General features: G+C 40.6%; 1 protein-coding gene across 1 annotated transcript in view; it reads right to left on the bottom strand.

Annotated features, from left to right (window-relative positions):
- LOC139701818 (zinc finger protein 420-like) overlaps nt 1-22424 on the bottom strand; it is a 33218-nt gene extending 10794 nt beyond the window's left edge. The window contains exon 1 of the mRNA XM_071601809.1: nt 22314-22424. Within this exon, the coding sequence (XP_071457910.1) occupies nt 22314-22316 (3 nt within the window). The 5' untranslated portion in view covers nt 22317-22424. The remainder of the gene's footprint in view (nt 1-22313) is intronic.
- Between the last annotated feature and the right edge of the window lie 931 nt (nt 22425-23355).

The raw sequence follows: 23355 nt of genomic DNA, 5'->3' as shown, positions 1-23355 counted from the left end.
GTCTCTGGTCTAATTCCTTGTCACTGATCCATTTTGAGTTGGTTTTTGTGCATGGCGAGATATAGAGGTTTAAATTCATTTTGCTACATATGGATTTCCAGTTTTCAAAGCATCATTTGTTGAAGACACTATCTTTTCTCCAATGAATGTTTTTGTGCTTTTGACTAGTATGAGATAACTGCATTTATGTGGGTTTATCTCTGTGTCTTCTATTCTGTACCATTGGTCTACATGTCTATTTTGGTGCTAGTACTATGCTGTTTTTGTTACTGTGGCTCTGTAGCGTAGTATAAGGTCTGTGTCACTTTTCTTGCTAAAGATTGCTTTGGCTACTCTGGGTCTCCTATTTTTCCAAATAAGTTTTATGATTGCTTTTTCAGCTCTACGTCATTGGGATTTTAATAGGAATTGCATTAAACCTGTATAACAGTTTTGGTAGTGTGGCCATTTTGACAATAGTAATTCTTCCTATGCAAGAGCATGGGAGATCTTTCCACCTTCTAAAGTCTTTTTCAATTTCCTTCTTTAGCGTCCTGTAGTTTCATTGTACAGGCCTTTCACCTCTTTTTGTTAGGTTGATTCCCAAGTATTTTATCTTCTTAGAGGCTATTTTGAATGGGTAGTATTCCTAATTTCTCTGTCAATAAATTCATTGTTTTCTATAGAAATGCATTTGTATTGTGGGTATTGATTTTATATCCTTGCTACTTTGCTTAATTCATTTATTAGTTGTACAAGTTTTCTGGTGGAATTTTTTGGATATTCTAAATCTAGAATCATGTCCTCAGCAAATAGTGATATTTGACTTCTTCTTCTCCTATGCATATCCCTTTAATTTTTTTCATCTGTCTGATTGCTCTGGCTAGAGTTTTAAGAACTATGTTGAGTAAAAGTGGTGAAAGAGGGCATAACTGTCTTGTTCCAGATTTAGAGGTTTAAATTCATTTTCTCCTATTTTCTCCATTTAGAATGATGGTGGCCTTGGGCTTAGCATAGATAGTTTTTACAGTTTTGAGATATAATCCTACTATTCCTAGTTATTCTAGTGTTTTGAACATAAAGAGATGCTGTATTTTATTAAATGGTTTTTCAGCATATATTGAGATAATCATGATTCTTGTTTTTAGTTCTATTGATGTGATGTATTATTACATCTCATAATTTCCATATGTTGAACACAACCTTGCATCCTTGGGATGAGACCCACTTGATCATGGTACACTATTTTTAAATATGTTTTTGTATGCAATTTGCCAGAATGTTTGTTTATATTCTCAGGGATATTGGTCTAAAGTTTTCCTTCCTTGATGTGTCTTTGTCTGGTTTTGGTATCAGGATGACACTAGCTTCATAGAACGAATTTGGAAAGGTTTGCTCCTTTTTTATTTCATGGAACACTTTGAGGAGTATTGGTATTAGTTCCTCTTGGAAGGTCTTGTAAAACTCAACTGAGAATCTGTTGGGTGCTGGGCTTTTCTTGGTTGGTAGGCTTTTGATGGTAACTCTATTTCCTTGCTTGAAATTAATCTGTTCCTGATTCAGTTTGAGTAGATCATATGTTTCTAGAAATTTGCCAGTGTCATTGAGATTTTCTATTTTATTGGAGTATAAATGTTCAAAATAGTTTCCAAATTATCTTCAATATTTCAATAGTGTCGGTCATGATATTTCTTTTTTCATCACAAATTTTAGTAATTCAAGTTTTTTCTCTTCTATGTGTTGGCATAGCTAAGGTTTTATCAATTTTAGTTTTTCCAACAAATAACTTTTTGTTTTGTCAACTATTTGTTTCTTTTGTTCCAAGTTCATTTATTCCAGCTCTGATTTTAATTGTTTCCTGTTCTCTACTAATTTTGGTGTTGATTTGTTCTCTCTCTCTCTCTCTCTCTCTCTCTCTCTCTCTCTCTCATGAGATGTAATATTAGGTCATTTATTTGTTGACTTTTTATTCTTTTAATAAATAAGCTCAATGCAATGAAGTTTCTTAGCACTGCCTTCATATTGTCCCACAGATTTTGATATGTGGTATCTGAGTACTCATTTACCTCTATGAATCTTTCTCCTCCCTGATGTCTTCTGTTGTCCATGCATTATCCAATAGCATATTACTTAGTCTTTCAGTGTTAGACTAGATTTTATTTTTTTATTTTATCATTGATTTCTAATTTCATTCCATTATAATCTATTAGAATATAGAGTAGTAACTCTATTTTTTAATATTTGCTGCCTATTGCTTTGAGGCATAATATAGGGTCTATTTTAGAGAAGAATACATGTGCTGCTGAGAAGGTGTATTCACTTGATGATGGATGAAGTATATATGTATATATGTATATTAAGTCTAAATCATAGATTGTATTATTAAGTTCTATAGTTTCTTCGTATAGTTTTTATTTGGAAGACCTAACCAATGGTGAGAGATGTGTATGAAAGTCACTCAGTATTATTGTGTTGTGGTCTATTTGCTTCTGGAAATTGAGAAGGGTTTGTTTGATATATGTACATGCTCTATTGTTTGGGGCATAAATATTTTAAATTGTTAGGTCTTGTTGATGTATGGTTCCCTTAACCAGAATGAAATGATACTCCTTATCCCTTCTGATTAATTTTGGTTTAAAGTCCATTTTATCTGATACGAGAATAGAAACCCTTGCTTGTTTACTTGGTCCATGTGAGTGATTTTTTTCTCATCCTTTCACTTCCAGTCTGTGCATATCTTTTCCTAGGAGATTAGTTTCTTGCAGGAAGCTGGATCTTTTGTTTTAATCCAAACTGTCAGTCTACATCTTTTAATTGGTGATCTTTTCTTTGCATCCTGGTCTAACACCAGCTTCTCATAACTAAGGAAGTTAATACATAGAAAAGAAGCACAGAACATGGAAAGTGGCAGAAGATGTAGCTGATTGAAAATATTTCCCCATCCTTTGTGTTCTTCTACATCAGCTTAGGAGAGTGTCACTCTGCCAGAGCCATGCATGGTAGTGCACACCTGTAATCCCATCAGCTTCCGAAGCTAAGGCAGGAGGATCATGAATTTATATCCAGGTTCAGCAATTTACTGAGGCCCTAAGCAGCTCAGTGAGCTCCTGTCTCTAGATAAAATATAAAAAAGGACTGGGGATGTGGCTCAGTGGTTAAGCACCCCTGGGTTAAATTCCTGGTACACTCCCCACAAAAAAAAAAAAAAAAAGTTACCCTACCCATTGTGACCTAGGTGGTCCTTCTTATTTTAACTAAAACAATCCAAGCATTATCAAACAATTAACTGAACAGTATGTTTTTAGTGGCCAGAAATATTTGATAATTAATATTGGCTTAAATTTCCCTCCTGCCTATAGCCCCATGGAGTCTGACCCACAACAATGGTGCCATAGATGTCCATAGAAAGAGGGACCAGATGGAGTCTGACACACACTCTTTTCATGTTTCCTCCTAAATACATGCTGGCTTTATGGTAAAGGATTCTTTGATCTTTTTTTTTTTTTTCTTTTTAAATTTCATAGTATCAGGGATTGAACCAAGGGGCACTCCACAACTGAGCTACATCCCCAACCCATTCTATTGTTTTGAACTTTCATAGTATAAGTTCTCCAGACCGACCTTGAACTTGTAACAGTCTTGCCTTCATGTCTGAGTACCTGGGATTTTTGTCATCCAGCAGAATGCCCAGCTGGATCTGAATTTTATATTCTTCATCAGTGCCACACACTCCCACCTGCCAGGTGTTTTATTGGCTTCTCCCTATGAATGTAACAGCATCCATTCCATGCTTTGAACATAACACTTCCTGCTCTATCACTGTGGCTTATCTTAAAGCTGACTTGTCTTTATTTTTCCTGTCTCTTTTCCCTCTATCCTTCATAATCATGAAAAATATTAGATTAACCTTCTTCCTGTCTTTAGTCAGGGCTTAAGCCATGTTATATATAATCTTCCTTCAGCAGAGGAACCACGAAATCCAGAGTTTACAGGTGGCACAAGAATTACTAATAACTAACTCTCTCAAGGCTACAAATGAATTATGAATCCTGACAGGGCACAGCTGGAGGGTAGTCTGAGGCTCCAATGACCTTCATAAATTCACCATTTTAAAGGACCTCTGTACACCTGGCAATTAGAATCACAGTTTCTAGACAGGAGTCCTGAGTTTCTCTTTTGCTAGCAAAGCAATAAAATTTCCTTTTCCTATATCAAAACCTTGTTCTCATTATTGAATCGGGATTGAGAACAAACACCATGCTTTCAGTATCAAATTTGGTATGATGAAGAAAACCGAGAGTGCCCTGCTCCAGCCCTCTTGGCAGTTCTTGCACTCTGAGCAACCCCACTTCCACACTGATGAGCTCACTGACAGCTGATCCTGGAGAATTAGGAGACAGGTGAGTTGCCTCAGGTTGTTCTGGAGGAGCTCTACTTGTAAGTAAAGGGAGGGTTTGAGGGACCTTCCTAGTGGCTGCCAAGGCTCCTTGGCTTCTGGGACCTCCTGCCTTCTCTCACTAAATGGTGTAGGTTTCTCCATCATGAGTCTACTCTGGTAAAAGGAAATTGAATACAGTGACGTGACAATGTGGACATCTGGTAACCTCCTACAGTATGCACACCAAAATTTTTGATTCCACACATCTGGCCCTCTACAGGGGAACGTCTGGTCCCTCTTTCTGAGGACATGTATGGCACCATTGTTGTCAGAGTTGTGGCTATATGGCAGTAGGGAACATAGGATATATTTCCCCATCTGGTCTGTTTTAAAGGCTCCCTTCTGTTGGCCAAGGTTTGGGGGAATCCCCTCTGGTTTCTCTGTGTTTTTGATTGAATGCTGCTAACCCTTTAAGACATGGGCAAGGCTACATTGATCTCACTTGTAGATTCTTGGGAATAATTCTGGCTGAGAGTGCCACAAATTGTTATAATCTGCCTAGGAAAAAAACTGATGTTTTACTGTAAAAAAAAAAAAAGTCACTTATTGACTTTCTGAATTATTATATAATCTTGCTACTGGGATTAATCTCTCAGAGGTAGGTAAATGGAAGAAATTCTCCATGTGCAGGTAATCATGAAATTGCATGAAGAGTCTGACTGGCCCTGAAACTAAGTTGATGGTGTAAAAAAGACACTGTCTTTAGTGTGCAAGGATACAAAGACATCAGAAAACAAAAGTTTGCCCAGCACTGTTTCTCAGCCCAGTCCCAGAGAGCTGGAAATCATCCAACTGTGGGTCAAAGCAACCAGGTCTATGTTGGGAAAAAAAAAAAAAAAAACAGAAAACTCTGAGGTTCAGAGAAGTAAAAGAAGAGGACTTGACCTCTGTCTTGCCTTACATCTCCATTACACAAGCTGGGTGAAGAGACACAAGAGGACATGAGAAAAAGTCCTTATCTGGAATTCCAGATTAGCCAATAACCTGAATTTCCATGCCATATTGAGAACAGGCTTTATTCAGGTGTCACAGACCAGAGACAGTTATGTGTTTTCCTGAAAATGTCATGGTTCTGCTATAGTTGGGCCCCTATTTTTAGACTAATAACTAAATGTCTTTATGAAACTCTAAAAAGAACAGAAGCCAAAAATATAACTTGTACACCAGAAAGCCAAGCTGCCTTTGAGAGGTGAAAATAGAGCATCATGACAGCCCCTACCCAAGCCTGCCTGACTCACAAAGACATTAAGACTATATATGATTGAGAAACAAGGCACAGCACTGGGAATTCTCATACAGTTACTGGACATAAATTGTGGCTAGAAGCTTACTTGTCACAACATTTTAACCACACAAAAAAAGAAGGGTCCTCCTGCCTTCAGGTGTGAATACCACTTATGATTTACTAAATGAGGTTGAGAAACTCACTCCACATCAACCCTTATTCTGTGACTTCCTCATGGAGTCCTGGTACTGCTGAAATACAACGATGGGTTTAAGCTGACTGCTGAGAGGATAGGGAGATTGCAGGTCATCCCATTAGTATTAGAAATGTCAACCTCAAGAGAAACCATGCCACCTTAAATCAAGCAACCATGTTAGCAGAAGATAGTAATGGGCCAATACAGCATGACTGCTCAGAGAGCTAAGAAGACTCTTCAGCAAGTGGCATTTGCTTCAGTAGCCTATGATTGAACTAGATAGGGCATCTTCAAGGATAGAAGCAAGTTCATGGACAATGGTCAGTGGATAGCTGGACACTCTGTCATCAAGGAACAATACATATTTAAAGTTGAGGCTTTGCTGCTAAAACATCAGCCCGGAATGCAAAACTAATTTCTCTGAAAAGAGCTCTCAACAACCAAAGGTAAGAAAGTAAGCATTTACGCTGACTCAAAATATGCTCTCCTGAGAGTGTAGGCACCTGGAGCTATCTGGAAAGAAAGAGGAGTGCTTGCTGCTAAGAATGACATTTATAAAGGCCTTGAAATGACTGGCATTGATATAGGCTGTGGCCACACCAAAGCAGGTGGCAATCATGCACTATAATAATGGTCACCAGAATATTGACATCTAGGTGGCCAGGAGAAATCAGGCTGCTGATAGAGCAACCAAAAGGGCAAGAAAGAACAGACTCTTTATCAGGGCCCTGAAACTCAGCTTCAATCAGACCAATGCAAACCTTTTCATAGATGAGCAGAAGAATAGGGGCAAAGAAAGTTTTGACTTTGGGGATAACACTGCCAAGTGTAGTGAGACTCCTGTGGGCTCATCCTTCTGCCTGAAGCATTGGCCTGCTCTTGATAAAACACTTCCATGAGAGTGTTCACTGTGGGAAGGGTGCCTTGGCAAATTTCTCCAAGCCCCAGTGGTGAGGGTCATGCCTCCATTGGACTATTCAGCAAGAAATATAGAACAGTGTCTTTTGTACTCAAACAATCCAAAGACTGAGGTATTTGACCATAATGTCTCAATATGTAAAAATATAATATTACTATGATTGACAAGTAGAGTTTACCCAACGTCCTGCGTCAAAGGAACCTGCAGATATTTGCTAGCATTGGTAGATATCATCTCTGTGTGAGTCACACTTATTCTACCAGAACAGAAAAGACTCCAGAAAAACACAAATCCTCTGGAAGGAGCTGATCCTAAGACATGGGCTTCCCTCCTCAATGCAAAGTGACAATAACTATCTTTCACTGCAGAAGTGGCCCAACAAGTGAGCAAAACATTGCATATTCAATGGAAGTTACATGCTTTCTGGAGACCCCAATGTACAGGGAAAACAGAAATCACATCTTAAAAAGGACAGGCCAAGAAGCCAGCCTGCAGTGGGAATAGGTGTCTACGGAGTAGGAAGTAAGTAGAATTAATTAGACATTATTACCCTAGGTGCCTATATGATCACATGACTGGTGTGACTCTACATATTTACAATCAGAAGAATGAGAGGTTATACTTCATTTTTGTATGCGTCAAAGTGCATCATACTGTCATGAATAAACAATTAGAACAAATAATTTTTTTAAAAAAAGATGGAATCTAAATTATGATGAGACCCACCTGCAGTGGGAATAGGTATCTGTCAAAATGCTCTCCTCCAAAGGATACTGATATTAGCAGGATTAAATTGTTATATATGACTACAGAATGCATTACAATTGACATATAGAGAACAATTTTTCATATTTCTGGTCATACATAAAGTAGAGTTACACCATTTGTGTCTTCATACATGTACTTAGGGTAATGATGTCCATCTCATTCCACCATCTTTCCTATCCCCATTGCCCCTCCCACCTATTTGCTCTATCTAGTGTTCGTCTAATCCTCCAATGCTCGCCACCCCCCTAAACCCCATTGTGAGAAATATTTGACATTTGTTTTTTAGGGATTGACTAACTTTACTTAGCATTATATTCTCCAACTACATCCACCTACCTGCAAATGCCATGATTTTATTCTCTTTTAATGCTGACTAATATTCCATTGTGTGTGTGTGTGTGTGTGTGTGTGTGTGTGTGTATATATATCACATTTTCTTTATTCATTCATCTACTGAAGGGCATCTTGCTTGCTTCCACAGTTTAGCTATTGTGAATTGTGCTACTACTATAAACATTGATGTGGCTGGGTCCCTGTAGTATGCTGTTTTTAAACCCTTTGGGTATAGACCGAGGAGAGGGATAGCTGGGTCAAATGGTGGTTCCATTCCTAGTTTTCCAAAGAATCTCCATACCGCTTTCCAGATTAGTTGCAACAATTTGCAGTCCCACCAGCAATGTATGAGTGTGCCTTTTCCCCCACATCCTCACCAACACTTATTGTTGTTTGTTTTCATAATAGCTGCCATTCTGACTGGAGATAAAATTTTAGAGGAGTTTTGATTTGCATTTCTCTAACTGCTAGAGATGATGAATATTTTTTCATATATTTATTTATTATTGTATATCATCTTCTGAGAAGTATCTATTCAGTTCCTCAGCCCATTTATTGATTGAGTTATTTGTTTTTTTTTTTTTTGTTTTTTTTTTGTTTTGTTTGTTTTTGTTGTGTGTGGTGTGTGTTAAGATTTTTGAGTTCTTTATATATCCTAGAGATTAGTGCTCTATCTGATGTACCTGTGGTAAAAATTTTCTCCCATTCTCTAGGCTCTCTATCACCTCACTGATTGTTTATTTTTCTTGAGAAGCAGCTTTTTAGTTTGAATCCACCCAATTTATTGATTCTTGATTTTAATTCTTATGCTCCAGAGTCTTAATAAGAAAGTTAGGGCCAAATCCAACATGATGGAGATTTGGCCCTCTTTTTCTTCTATTAGGCATGTGTCTCTGGTTTAATTCATAGGTCCTTGATGCACTTTGAGTTTTGTGCATGATGAGAGATAGGGGCTTAATTTCATTTTGTTGCATTTGGATTTCCAGTTTTCCCAGCATCATTTGTTGAAAGGCTATCTTTTCTCCAATGTATGTTTTTGGCGCCTTTGTCTAATATAAAATAACTGTAGTTATATGGGTTTGTTTATATGTCCTCTGGTCTGTACCACTGGTCTACAAGTCTATTTTGGTGCCAATACCAAGGAAATGTGCATTAGAGAACCCTTTTTGTATCATGGTGAGAAGACAGAAAATATGGAAATAGTAACCCCACCCACAACAGAAACCAAGTTAAAATAGTATGTACAACAATCAGTCAAAAAAACTGCTGTGCCAGAGTGCTTCTTCCAGGTCACCACCAAGGCGAAAATTGCCTCTCCTTCCCTTCTAGTAAAAATTCAAAAGATAATTTACAAAAGGCAATAATTTTTAATTCTAGAAACCCCTCCTCACCCCTCTGTCTGCACAGGAAGAACCTTAGAGATGTAGACACCCAATTTTCCATAAAAAGTGACTGTGGGGAAAATGAACATAACCCTTGCTGCTCTGCCACTGTGACTTATTCTTTAAATTACTGTTTTCTTCCTTCCTTTTCTCCCTCTCTCCATTCCTAACCATAGGAGGAGCAAGAGTAACCTTCTTCCTGTCCTTGGCCAATTATCTCTCCTTTACCTCTTGCACCACGGGAATAAAAAAAAAAAAAAAAATCAAGACTTCAAGGCTGGCAACAGAAAATTTAAGAAATGGCCATCTTTCAAGGATAACAAGTAAATTATAACTCCTGATAGGGCACAGCTAGAGGGTAGCCTTATCACTAAGGACCCATTATTCCCCACGGCAGTTAGAATTCCAGCCTCTGGGTCAGGAGTCCTCTTTCTCTTTCACTAACACAGCAAGAAACTTATTTTTCCTTTTCTCAAATCCTTGTCCTCATGATGGATTGGCAATAAAAACAAGGACAGAAAGCAAGTGCTTCTCTTAACTTAGGGATGCTTCCTTTCCTAGTTTATCAATGCATCTTTAAAATACACTTATCTGTGGGGCTAGGGGTGAGGCTCAGTGGTAGAGCACTCGTCTGGCATGTGCAAGGCACTGGGTTCAATCCTCAGCAGCACATAAAAGTAAACAAATAAAAATAAATGTATTGTGTCCAACTACAACTTTAAAAATATATTTAAAAATATAATAAACTTACTTGTTACCCAAATCTAAATTTTGTACATATGATCGTATACAAACAGCCTCACTAAAAATTATACCCTCAGAAAGGTCATTAAATTCTCTTAGAAACACATCTACCTTTGGATCCCCAGTTTCCCAGTGCTCTGTAGCTCTCTCAGGTGAAAATACTCTTTCCATGCTTGATGGAAACAAAATGTGACAACAGCAGCAGAGGTGCCTTAGAAATAACAGGAACCTCAAAAACATCATTTACAGGTTCAAAAGTTTGCCTTAGTTTACAACTTTTTGTATGTTTGGGGCTGAAATCCACCTTTCTTGCCTCCTAGGAAATATTTTTCTGTGTTTCAAAAGCATATTCACTAATTTTAGACTTGTTTTTTTCATATCATTTTTTTCCTATGGAAAAAAAACAAGCTTAAAATTAGTGAATATGATTTTACAAACTAAAAAAATCAGGTTGATCATACTGCTGAGTTGAACACAAATATGTCTGACGCTAAGGTCAAGACAGGATATTGGCTGGGGTTATGGCTCAGTTGGTTGCGTGCTTGCCTTGCATACACAAGGCCCTGGGTTCAGTCCCCAGCACTACACACACACACACACACACACACACACAAAAGTGAAAAAATATTCCACAAAATCTTCCTCCTTTAAGGACTCAATAATCATCCTCACCATGAGGCACTGTTTTGTACCCTCATATCTGCATTAAAGTTGAGTTCTGCCCAGAAAACACCAGTAAAAATTTACTGAGATAATCTTCCTAATTCTTTTAAATATTTTAATCTCCTTTTACAACTCTGAGGATTCAAAGAACAAGAATTGTCTTTGCCTTTCCTTTCACTACCAGGAGCTAAATGGCTGAACAAAAATGTGTCTGCAAAGAATTGAACCTAGAGTTGGGGGAAGACGGTCCCAATGACTAAATCCATGATTTTCATAGACAAAACCTATGCCAGAATATTCCTGAATTTCCAAGATATCCAACTGCTCCCACAAAAGCCTCCATCTCCCAAACTCAAGCTTTTCTGTAGCACAAGAGAAAAGAGAGGCTGGTAATCTGTAGGAATTCTAAGAGACAAAGCACCTATGGGTAGCTGTGTCAGCCACATGCAGTGCTTAAATGCAGGATAGGAAAAGATATTGCAGTGACTATGCACCTATCACCTGTCAATTTTCCTGATGCAAGACACAACAAAAACACATTCAAATATGGTTAAGTATGCCTAGGGTGGCTATATGGAAAAGAGGTACAAAGATGTTTAACATCTGAGAGTTCGGTGATTATTCTCTACTTCCTGTCATATGGATGTTCATTTGTAAATTGCAATGACATTTTACAAAACTGGGTGAGAAGATGAATTTCAATACTTTGTTATTTGCAGTGTGGATGGATGAACATATAGTGAGTAGTGAATAGGATGGAGGAATGCAGTATTTGAAAAGAACATGCTCGCCATAGACTTGGAAAGCCTGGTACAGAATGGGTGGCCTCGGGGTAGGAAAGAGCGACAAGGAATGCTACAGACCACAGCTACTACAAAGATAAGCCCCTTACATGGGTCAGGATTCCCCCTGATGACCCTGCCTGCCTTCGTCACCCACTCTGGGTCAGTGTGAGGTATGGGGAAGGAGCTGCACAGAGAGGACTCAGATTACTCAATGGTAACCAATAGGGCACAGGACAAAACCACCAGAGCCCTGGCTGCCAGTCCAGCCTCACCATGAGGAGTCAAAGGACAAAATACTAAGCTGTCCTAGCACTGAAATGGAATTCAGATTTAATCCTTGACCTCAGAAAAGCCCAGGTCCCCAGAGCCAGGAGTGGCTGCTTCCAACCAACCCTAATCCCCTATAGATTTAACCATTTCCTGGCTTCTAGTATTTCTGGCAATCTCTCTACAAATCCTCCAGCACCTGAAGGTCAGAGTGACAAAGCCACCCACATATCAGAGAACATGAAGATGGACTCAGAGCTTGGCTGGAGCCAGAGACAAAACCTTCCACATGTGAAGTCCACCTCCTGTTACCTGTCTGTGCCTCTGATTGGTAACTGTCATCCCATCCACCCTGAGTGGTCAAAGCTTCAGACTTGGGGTCCTCTAGCCCTGAGTGGCAGGTGAAGAACAGTGGCTGCAGAACACAAGACTGACAGATTCCTGGCTACAACCCTTTTTAAACACAGCTTCTTACCTTGAAGAATAGCTGACTTTGTAAAAGGGACATTGAAGTTCACCTGGAATGTAAGGTGACATCAACTTACCAATACAATAATAATATCAATAATAATATATATTCACAAATGTAAAGAATGCAGTGAGAACTAATTTTAATTTTCACATTTTATAATCTTCATGTTCTAGTTCTCTGTGTGTGTGTGTGTGTGTGTGTGTGTGTGAGAGAGAGAGAGAGAGAGAGAGAGAGAGAGAGAGAGAGAGAAAGGATTATCTCTAAAAACTGGAACAAGCCAGGGATGCCTTCTTTTACCACTTCCATTGAACATAATTCTTGAAATCCTAGCCAGAAGCAATTAGACAAAAGAAAGAAAGTAAAAAGTTATGACTATGAAAAGAAGAGCTCAAACTATCCCTATTGGCCAAAGACATAATTCTATACTTAGAAGCCCCAAAACACTCCAGAAAACTTCTAGAACTCAGAAATGAATTCAGCAAAGTAGACTGAAGGAGAAATTAGGACAACTATCCCATTCACAATAACCTCAAAAAAGATAAAATACTTGGGAATCAATCTAACAAAAGAGGTGAAAGACCTCTACCATAAAAGCTACAGAACCCTGAAGAAAGAAACTGAAGAAGATCTTAGAAGATGGAAAGATCTTCCATGTTCCTGGATAGGCAGAATTAATGTTGTCACTATGACCATAAAGTTGGGCTGGGGTTGTGGCTCAATGGTAGAGTGCTTGCCTAGCCTGTGTGAGGCACTGGGTTTAATTCTCAGCACCACATATAAATAAATGAATAAAGTAAAGGTCCATTAACATCTAAAATAATATTTTAAAAAATGACCATAAAATGTTAAACAGATCTAATGCAATTTCTATTAAAATCCCAAGGACATTCTTTATAGAACTAGAAAAAGTAATGAAATTCATTTGGAGGGCTGGAGTTTGTAGCTCAGTGGTAGAGCTCTTGCCTAGCACGTGTAAGGTACTGGGTTTGAACTTCAACATCAAATAAATAAATGAAATAAAGATATTGTTTATCTAGAATTAAAAATGTAAAACAAAAGAAATACATTTGGAGAAATAAAGAGACCCAGAATAGCCAAAGCAATCCTTAGCAAGAAGAGTGAAGCAGGAAGCATCACAATACCAGACCTTAAACTATACTTCAGAGCTATAGTAACAAAAATGTCATAGTACTGGTACCAAAATAAACATGTACCAACAGTACAGAATAGATGATGCACAAATACAGTTATCTCATACTAGACAAAGGTGCCAAAAGCATTCTTTTAGAAAAGATAGCCTCTCCAATAAATGGTGCTGGGGAAACTGGAAATCCATATATAGCAAAATGAAATTAAACCCCTATCTCTCAATCTGTATAAAACTCAACTCAAAGTAGATCAAGGACCTAGGAATTAGACCAGAGATGCTTGATATAAGAGAAGAAAAAGTAGGTCCAAATCTTCATCATGCTGGCTTAGGACCTGACTTCATTAACAAGGCTCCTAAAGTGCAAGGCATAAAATCAAGAATCAATAAATGAGGGCTGAGGATATAGCTCAGTTGGCAGAGTGCTTGCCTCCCATGCACAAGATTCAATCCGCAGCACCACACACACACAAGAAGAATCAATAAATGGGATGGATTCAAACTAAAAAGCTTCTTCTCAGCAAAGGAAACAATCAATAACACAAAGAGAGAGCCTACAGATTGGAGAAAATCTTTACCACATGAACTTCAGACAGAGCATTAATCTCCAGAATGTAGATACTCAAAAAACTTAACACCAGAAAGCCAAATAACCCAATCAGTAAATGGACTAAGGAACTGAATAGACAGTTTCCAGAAGAAATACAACCACTCAACAATTATATGGAAAAATGTTCAACATCTCTAGAAATTAGAGAAATGCAAATCAAAACTGCTCTATGATATCACCTAACTCTAGTCAGAATGGCAATCATCAAGAATACAAGCAACAGTAAGTGTTGGTGGGGATGTGGGGGGAAAGGTACACTCCTATATTGCTGGTGGGAATGCAAATTAGTGCAACACTATGGAAAGCAGTATGGAGATTCCTTAGAAAAGTTGGAATGGAACCACTCCTTGATCCAGCTATCCTACCCTTGGTTTATAACAAAAGGACTTAAAATAAGGATACCAGAGTGACATGACCATGTTAATGTTTATAGCAGCTCAAATCACAATAGCTAAACTACAGAACCAACCTAGATGCCCCTCAATAGATGAATGGATAAAGAAACTGTGCTATATACATACACAATGGTATATTACTCAGTCTTAAAGAAGAACAAAATTATGGCATTTGCAGGTAAATGGATGGAGCTAGAGAATATCATGCTAAGTGAAATAAGCCAAACCTAAAAAACCAAAGGCCAAATGTTTTCTCTGATATGCAGATGCTGATCCATAATGGCGGTGGGGTACTATGGAAAGACAGAAGAACTTGGGAGTGGGCAGAGGGGAGTGAGAGGAGGGGATGGAGGTGGAGTGGGAAGGATTGTAGAATTAGAGTGACGTTATTACCCTATGTACATTATTACCCATGATGCAGGAATGGTGTATCTGTGCATCATGTACAACCAGAGAAATGAGACGTTGTACCCATTTGTGTACAATGAGTTGAAATGCATTCTGCTGTCATGTAAATAATTAGAATAAAAAACTCCTCCTAAATTAGAAAAAAAGAGAAGTAGCTATCATTACCTGACACTAATGTATAAAACTAATATTGCATTAATAAGAATTCATAACACAAACAAAATACATAGCTAAATTCATGTGTATGTAAATTTTCTATTGCCAAGAGCAACAGAAAGGAAATATGAATCCAAACATGAAGAATCACATTAGATTTCAATGCATGGTCAGCCCAGTCTAAAGGTAGGTGCAGGAACTGGCAGCATAGTTCACTGGTAGAGTGTGCATGCAGAATGTGCAAGGTCTGGGTTCAAACTCCAGCACCACAATAAAAGGCAGGTATTACTGGAGGATAATGTTGGAAATTCAGCAGAATAGGAGGCTCCTGACTCTCCCTCCCTCCATCTATGGATACACTGAGTAAATATCTACTCATGTTTCAAGTCCTTAGACAAAGTCAGGTCATAAGTAAATTGAGAGACCTAGGAGAGGAAGATTGGGACTCTACATATCCTACCTCTAAAGTTTTCTGTGGTTTGCATCCTAATTTGTCTAGGGCTGAGAGAGGAGGGGACTACAAACTCACAAGTATCAAGACCACAGGAAAAAGTGATTTTTTATGGACATACAAGTACTTCCATGGGCTTCATCAACTGGGACCAGGGAATACAATGGGTTAAATCTCAAAGGTGTCAGTTTATCCATAGAAGGGCTCTGGGTCTGCCAGTTCACTCTGCCAACTGCTGCTGCAGATGAATGAGCTCCTATCTAGCCAGAATCAACTTCAACACCTTTTCTTCCTGGGTCTCCATCCCAACCACCTGAGTTCTACAAATGTAACTGAGCATGTGCAAATCTCCACAGATCACAAACAAGTGGTTTTACACTGGTGGGCAAGTACTCCCTTGGGCACAATCCCTACCAGGAGTGAAGAAAAGAAGATAAAAAGCACACATATACACACAAAGTCACAGCACACTCTTCCAGTGGCAACTTGACAGGCTGGGTTCTAACTTTCATCAGGGACTTATTGCACAAATAGTAGACTTCCTGCAGCCTGAACAGTGCAATTAAAGTGGCCACTGTCAAAACTTGCCAAATAATTCTAGGTACATATCTAAAGGGATTGGAATCAGTATGTCAAAGAAATGACTGTGCTCTCATTTTCACTATAGTGCTATTCACAGTACTTAATAAAAGAAACAACTGAAATGCCTTTTAGGTGGAGGGCGGGGATCTGGCAGAACATTCAGCTACTCCCCTGAGAGGCTTCACCCTCGCACCTCCAACTACTCTCTGGGAGCACAAGACCCAGGGAATGGTGTTCACTAGACACTCCAAGAGGATTTAGACATGGAGTTGTGACAATCTGTGTCAGGCAGTTCTGAAACCCAGGGCCAGGAAAAGATGGGAGGGTCGGGTGAGTACATCTCAAACACTGACATCTGCAGAGGGGAATCACAACTCAAAAATCGTGATAAGTTTTTGTGCCAAGGAAATACAAAGGGAAAGGCACACACAATTTTTCCCCCCAATGGTCAAAAAATTCTCTGTTTTCCTCTCATGAAAAATACTCAAAACGAAAAACCAGATCTTTAAAAAGTACCATTCAGTACTTGGAAAAAAATATTAGAAAAATACTCTGTCTATGCAGTATGAGAAACAAATAGTTCACAACCTGGATAAATCTATAAACGTAGGCATTTATAAAGAGCCAGGCTGCAGGACAGGCTCCTCTGGGGTGGATGTGCTGCTTCCCACACATTCGGGAGGCCCAAGAGGAGACACCAGCCATCCTCCCGCAGGAACACCACGCACAGAGGTGGACCCTTCCTGAGGATGGTCCCTAGTCTCACCGCACAGCTGGGGTGAGGCTGGGCTACTGGCAGGCTACTGGACAGACAGGGCCAAGGCGACCACGCAGTGACCCGAGAGGGGGCTGGGTCCCTACCTCGATGGACTTGGCAGGAGGAGAAAGCCCCGCAGTCAAAGAGGAACACCTAGGTTGGCACCATGTGGCTGCCACACCAGGACCTGCATGGAACCTGCCCTCTAACCTCGGCAAACGACCCATGGATATATTTACATTGGTGCCTTTTATACAAATGATATCCCAGGTCATCAATCTCTGCTACGATTTGCATTAGATTTAAGAGTGGGAGAATCCCAGCAGCCAACATCCTGCACAGGGAGATAACAAAAAAATCCTGCATCTTAAAGCACCAGAGGCTCTGTGTACACCTCCCTTCGCTAAATGACAGTTCCTCTCAGGGGTTTGAGTACACCATCTTTGGGACAGCACTGAACTCTGACTTAAAAGCTCACATCTATCAAGAAAAAGTCAAATACCTTGGTTACCATCTGACTGAGCAACAGAACAGACAAAAACAACTGGGCCCCTAAAGAAACAGGAAATCTGCTCAATTTCAGTCCCTTCAACCTGCCATTAGACTAGAGAATTCTTGGGGCTGCTGCATTCAGCCATATATGGATCCCCAACTTTTAATTATTGCAAAACCCCTCTACAAAGCCACAAAGGGGGGAGAATAGGATCCTCTAATATGGGGGCCAACTATGCAAAAGGCCTTTGAGAACATTAAACAAGCACTCCCAGTGCATCTGGACAAGGGCTCCCTGACCTCACAAAGCTTTACTTTCTTTATGTCCATGAACAGTCTGGAGTGGCTATGGGAGTCTTGACTCAGGTGCTGGGGACATGGACATCTATCCAAACAGCTGGACTCTGTAGCCCAAGGCTGGCCACCTTGTTTATGGGCCCTTGCAGCCACAGATCTTCTGGTGTTGGAAGCTGATAAACTGAATATGGGACAAAATTTGGATTTCAGGATTCCTCATTTACTTTTGACATTGTTAGAGTACAAAGGACAATACTGATTTACTAATGAGAGAACAGTCAATACCAGGATATGTTATGTAAAAACCCATGTGTCCATGTTAAAGTCATCCAGACTCTAAACCCAGCAACTTTGCTGCCCCTCAAACCTGGACAACCTGATCACAATTATATTGAAGTCATGGAATAATGTTTTCCAGCAAACCACACCTGGCAGACCAGCCCTCAGGAACCCTGATGTGGAGTACTTCACAGATGGAAGCAGTTTTATAAAAGATGAGGTATATTTTGCTTGATATGCAATGGTCACTCTGGACTCCACTGTTGAGGCATAACCTCTGCCTCAGGGAACTTCAGCACAAAAAGCAAAACTTATTGCTTTAACTCAAGCACCTCAGTTGACAGCAGGAGTCTGTGTGGATAGATACATAGATTCAAAATATGCATTTGCTGCCCTTCATGTTCATAGGGCCTTATGTAAGGAAAAGGGGCTAATTAACTCAGGGATTTTTTAAAAAGTATAATATATGGGCAAGAAATTCTTCAACTTTTGGATGCACTGTGGGCTCTCAAGAAGGTTATGATTATATATTGCCAAGGTCATCAAAAGGGAAACACTGTGGTTGCTCAGGGCAACCAGAGGGCTGACAGAGAAGCCAGGTTAGCTGTCTGCAAGAAACAAGAAGAAAATCCAGTCCCAGGTTTAAATGCTCCACTCTGCCTGACTGATCATCTAACAGAATGGGGGCCAACATATTCCCAGCATGAAAGTAAGTGGTTTAAGGCTGAAAAAGAAAATTTTCTCCCAGGTGGATGGTGGAGATTTTCTGATGGCCAGCATAGCCATCCCAGAGATTCTAGCCCCAGCCTTTATCAGAAAGTTCCACAGGAGAACCCGTTGGACATACAGCATTTGAGACAGTTCTGAGTCAACATTTCTATGTCCCCTGGCTCACAAACATCACCCCAGATGATCTGTAAATAATGTGCTTACAACAATCCATGTCAGGGGGCAAGCTCCCACCAGGAATCCAAACTATAGGAGGAGCACCTTTTGAAGACTTAGAAGTAGACTTCACTGAACTATCACACTCACGGGGCTATAAATAACTTTTGGGTTTTGTGTGTGCCTACTCTGACTAGGTGGAAGCCTTTCCCACCACCACTGAAAAGGCTAGGGAGATACTAGGATGCTTCTCTGGGAAATTATTCCCAGATTTGGTGTCCCAATAACTATTGGCTCAGACAATGGGACAGCTTTTGGGCAGAAGTGATACAATTACTGACCAAAAGTTTAAACATCAGATAGAAGTTACATACTGCCTATACGCCACAGACTTCTGGTAAAGTTCAAAGGATGAACAGGACTTTAAGGCTCAATTGGGTAAGCTGTGTGAGGAGACTCACTTACATTGTGATGAACTTCTCCCTATTACACTGTTGAGGATTAGATCCACTCCCACTAAGAGGACTGGATTCTCTCCTTATAAGATAATGAACATGAGGCCCACCTATTATTAGGGGACTATTGGGAGACTTAAGAAAGATAGGAGAATTAACCCTGAGACTACAGCTTCAGGCCTTAGTGAAAACTTTACAGGTTCTCAACCAATGTGTTAGAGAAAGACTGCTAGTAAGATTGGAAAAGCTTGAGGATCAGAAGGACAACAGCCCTGCTCCAGTCACTCTGGAAGCTGACTGGTCTATGCACGGCTGAAGCTTGAGGAGATTACAGCCCTGTTTCAGCCACACAGGAGGGACTGGCTGATGAATGCATGGTGAAAGATAAACTTCCCACCAGGACTAATGAACTCTTTCAACCTCTAAGATAGTTCTTATACTGTAATGCATTGCCACTCCTTGCTTCTAGACATATACATAGTTCTCTGTTTGGTTTTTGCTACTGGTTTGATAACAGTAACTCCTACTGACTGGACTCTGGGTAACAAAATTTCACTTATACTTTTTTATCTTGCTTATATAAGTTTTCTACGGTTTGTCTGGTGTTATTAGTTTGGCTTTGTTAATTTATACTGTCTAACCTATGCTATCCAAAATGTTACTCTATCATTTAGCTTGGTTTTCTTTGATAACCTTAAGGGATTCTGCCCTACTCCTATTCTAACAGTGGAAATCATGTAAACCATGTGTCAAGCCAATCTACTATAACCAAGAGGTGGTAAAACATATATTTAGGACCTGTCTTACCAGAGGAATGCTATAGATGAATAACTGGAAAGAAAAAAGAGGTTCACTGGGAAGGAACTTGATTTAGGAGGTCACCAATCTTGGGATGAAGGTAACTGGCCACCCCAGAGCACTACTGCCACTTCTCATACCCCTACCTGGGCACAAAATGGCAGTTGAGGCAATAGAACTCTTTTTTACATGCTAAACAGAATTATTCACTTACAAGCTGTGCTAGAAGTCATTATTAATCAGACTGCCACAGCCTTTGACCTCCTAGCCACACAACAGACCCAGATGCGAGTAGCAAACTATTAAAACCACTTGGCATTAGATTACCTACTGGCTGAGGAAAGAAAAATATGTGGAGAGTTCAACAGCTCAGATTGTCGCATCCATGTGGATGACAACAGATAAGCAATTAAGGATAAAGGCAACAATACAAGAAAACTAGAACACATGCAAGTTCATACCTATAAGGGTATTAAAGTTTGGGTCCCAAACATGCTTTTGGGAGATGGTTTTCAACTCTTGGTAGATTTAAAACCTTAACTGGTATAATGGGTATTCAGCTATTAACCTGTTTATTGCTCCCACGTTTGGCTCCACTGTGCATTAAAACTATTGGGTCCACTGCAGAAGTTGCTGTTGAAAGGATGACAACAACTAAGGTTTTGGCATTATATAAGGCTTTAAGCCAAGATAATGGTAATGATGCTCTTAAATTTAAAGGATTAAATTATGGGGAGCATCATTAAAGGGGGGAATTGTAGTGGAACCCCTTTCTCCACAGAAAATTCTTAACTGGGCTTCTCTAGAAATCTTCACCATGGATAATTTTAGGACTGTCAGCAAAAGAGTCTCTACAAAAGAGTTCAATGTAGATAAACTTCCTATTCTCCTATTGCCCAGTCTTACTTGGCCACTGACTGGGAAGAAATCAGCACTCCAGGTGCTAGACACCCCTTATTAGTTTTTTTTAAAACATGTATCCAGTATAGTAGTTTGTATAAATGTGTAAACAAGGCCTCTGGCCTGAGCTGGGGCTTCACAGAGATATCTACATTTCTAAGATAAGAGAAGTTATCAATTGGGCTCCATGTAACAGCTGGCAGGGAGAGAAAAGAAAGAGAAGAAGCTCTCCCCTTCTCAGGTGTTGTCCTTGAAGGGTTAACTTGCCCAGAACAGTGAAAGAGAAAGCTGCTTTTATGTGAACTTCTGCAGACTGTGAACTTCTGAGCCCCTCCACTTACATGATGGGTATAAAATTCTATCTGAACCCAGGGTTCAGGGGACTCATTGTTATATCAAACGCTGTGCCCTCTGAACCTGGGTGCAACCAAACAAAAGTGTTTCTGGCTATCTTCTGTGCCTTGCCTCCTCTGACCCTACAACATTCACAATAACTAATAAAAGAAACACTGAAATGCCTTTTAGATTTAAAAAGAAAAAAAAAATGGGAAACAGAACATTCAGCTACTCCCCTGAGAGGCTCCACCCTCGCACCTCCAACTCCTCTCTGGGAGCACAAGACCCAGGGAATGGTGTACACTAGACACTCCAAGAGGATTTAGACATGGAGTTCTGACACCTTGTGTCAGGCAGTTCTGAAACCCAAGGCCAGGAAAAGATGGGAGAGTGGGGTGAGGACATATCACACACTGACGTCTGCAGAGAGGAATCTCAACTCAAAAAATTGTGGTAAATTTTTGTACAGAGGAAACACAAAGCGTAAAGCACACACATTTCTTTCCCCAAATGGTCAAGCAATTCTCTGCTTTCCTCTCATGAAAAATGCTCAAAACAGAAAACAAAATTTTTAAAAAGTGTCATTCAGCACTTGGAGGATAAAATTAGGGGGGAAAAAATGATGTGTCCATTTGAAATGTAGCATGGGAGACAAATAGTTCACAGCCTGGAGAGGAGAATTCGGCATTGCAATAAGGACAGGGAGCTGGAAACCTAGGAATTTATCTATAACTTAGGCATTTATGAAGAGCCAGGCTGAAGGACAGGCTCCTCTGGGTTGGACGTGCTGCTTCCCGCACATTCGGGAGGTCCAGGAGGAGGGGGAGCTGGGGTCCCCGCAGATCCCAGCCATCCTCACGCAGGAACACCACGCACAGACGTGGACCCTTCCTGAGGATGGTCCCTGGTCTCACTGCACAGCTGGGGCGAGGCCGGGCTGCTGGCTGGCTGGTGCCCAGACAGGGCTTCAGTCAGGGCCGAGGCGACCATGCAGTGACCCGAGAGGGGGCTGGGTTCCCGCCGCGGCGGACATTTGCTCGGCTAGGACGGCCAGGGCGGCTGAGAGCTATGCTGCCCCGAGGAGGACTAGGGGCTGCAGACTGGAGAGGACAGGGTGTCCCACCCACTGTTTCAGGTTCCCGCCGCGCCAGTCCCACGCATTGGCCCGGGCTCCACACGCGCCCCCTCACTCACCATTTCCTGGCGGTCGGGAGCGCAGCGCTCTCTGGTGGGTCCCCTGCACTTCCTGGTAAAGCCACGCGGACAGAAGGACGTAGATCGTGCGTGAAGACCTGTCGGGATAGCAGTGGGCTCCGGAAACCAGAGGTCCCAGACGGCAGAAGCCCGCCCCCTCCTAACGGGCTCTGTGCTGGATTGGACAGATCTCATGATCATGCCTCTGAATGGACAGGACTTCAGGGCCCGCCCCCTGGAACGGAGCTTTGAGCCAACTCTCTGACTCCAGATTGCATCCAACCAAGGATGAATGAGAACAGAATGGCAAGTCCTTGGCGACTTTTGATTTTATTTTGTCTTTTCACTCCAGTACAGGGTTTATCCCAAGGACAGTCTGTCACTGGGTAACGTCCCCAATCCTTTTATCTTTTTTTTTTTCCTTTTTTTAAATTTTGAGACAAGGACTTTCTAAGTTTCCAGGGTGGCCCCTAACTTGGAATCCTGGGAATTTCAGGCATGCCCCACATGTCTGTTTTCTTTTTCTTTCGGGGTTATGGACATTGAACCCAGACTTTCAACCTGCAGCTATTCTAAGGCATGGCTTCTGTTGAATAGCAGGATTTGGAACTATTCGGGAAGAATTTGCATTTAACCTTTTCTGATATCAACCTTGATCCTATTGAAGCCAGATTTAAAATTAGGTAGTCAGTGTAGTTTAGGTAAATCGGGTCTAATATCGAGTGAAATCTAAAATGGAGGCCATGTTGAGAATGAATTCCAGGAAAAGTTGAGCAACTCTCAGAATGTTAATGAATCGAGGAAATAGCCTCCAACAGATTTGAAGATAGCCCATCCCAAAGAAATGTTAATGAACAGCAAACTTAAAGAAGCTGACTGGGAAGTGCCAGGATTACTGCTTTGGCCCACCTGTGTCCCAACCCTTCAGGCCTTCCCACTGCCATTCCATCACTGAATACTATAAAGTGGAGAGACAACCGCACTTCCACGGATTCCACCTCTTGGGTCCCCTTCTTTTCTGCTGTCCTTTAATAAACTTCTA

The sequence above is a fragment of the Marmota flaviventris genome, chromosome 14 (genome assembly GCF_047511675.1).
Source record: "Marmota flaviventris isolate mMarFla1 chromosome 14, mMarFla1.hap1, whole genome shotgun sequence".
Taxonomy (NCBI): Eukaryota; Metazoa; Chordata; class Mammalia; order Rodentia; family Sciuridae; genus Marmota; species Marmota flaviventris.
Note: the sequence above shows the minus strand (reverse complement) of the source record. Positions and strands in the feature narration are given on the sequence as shown.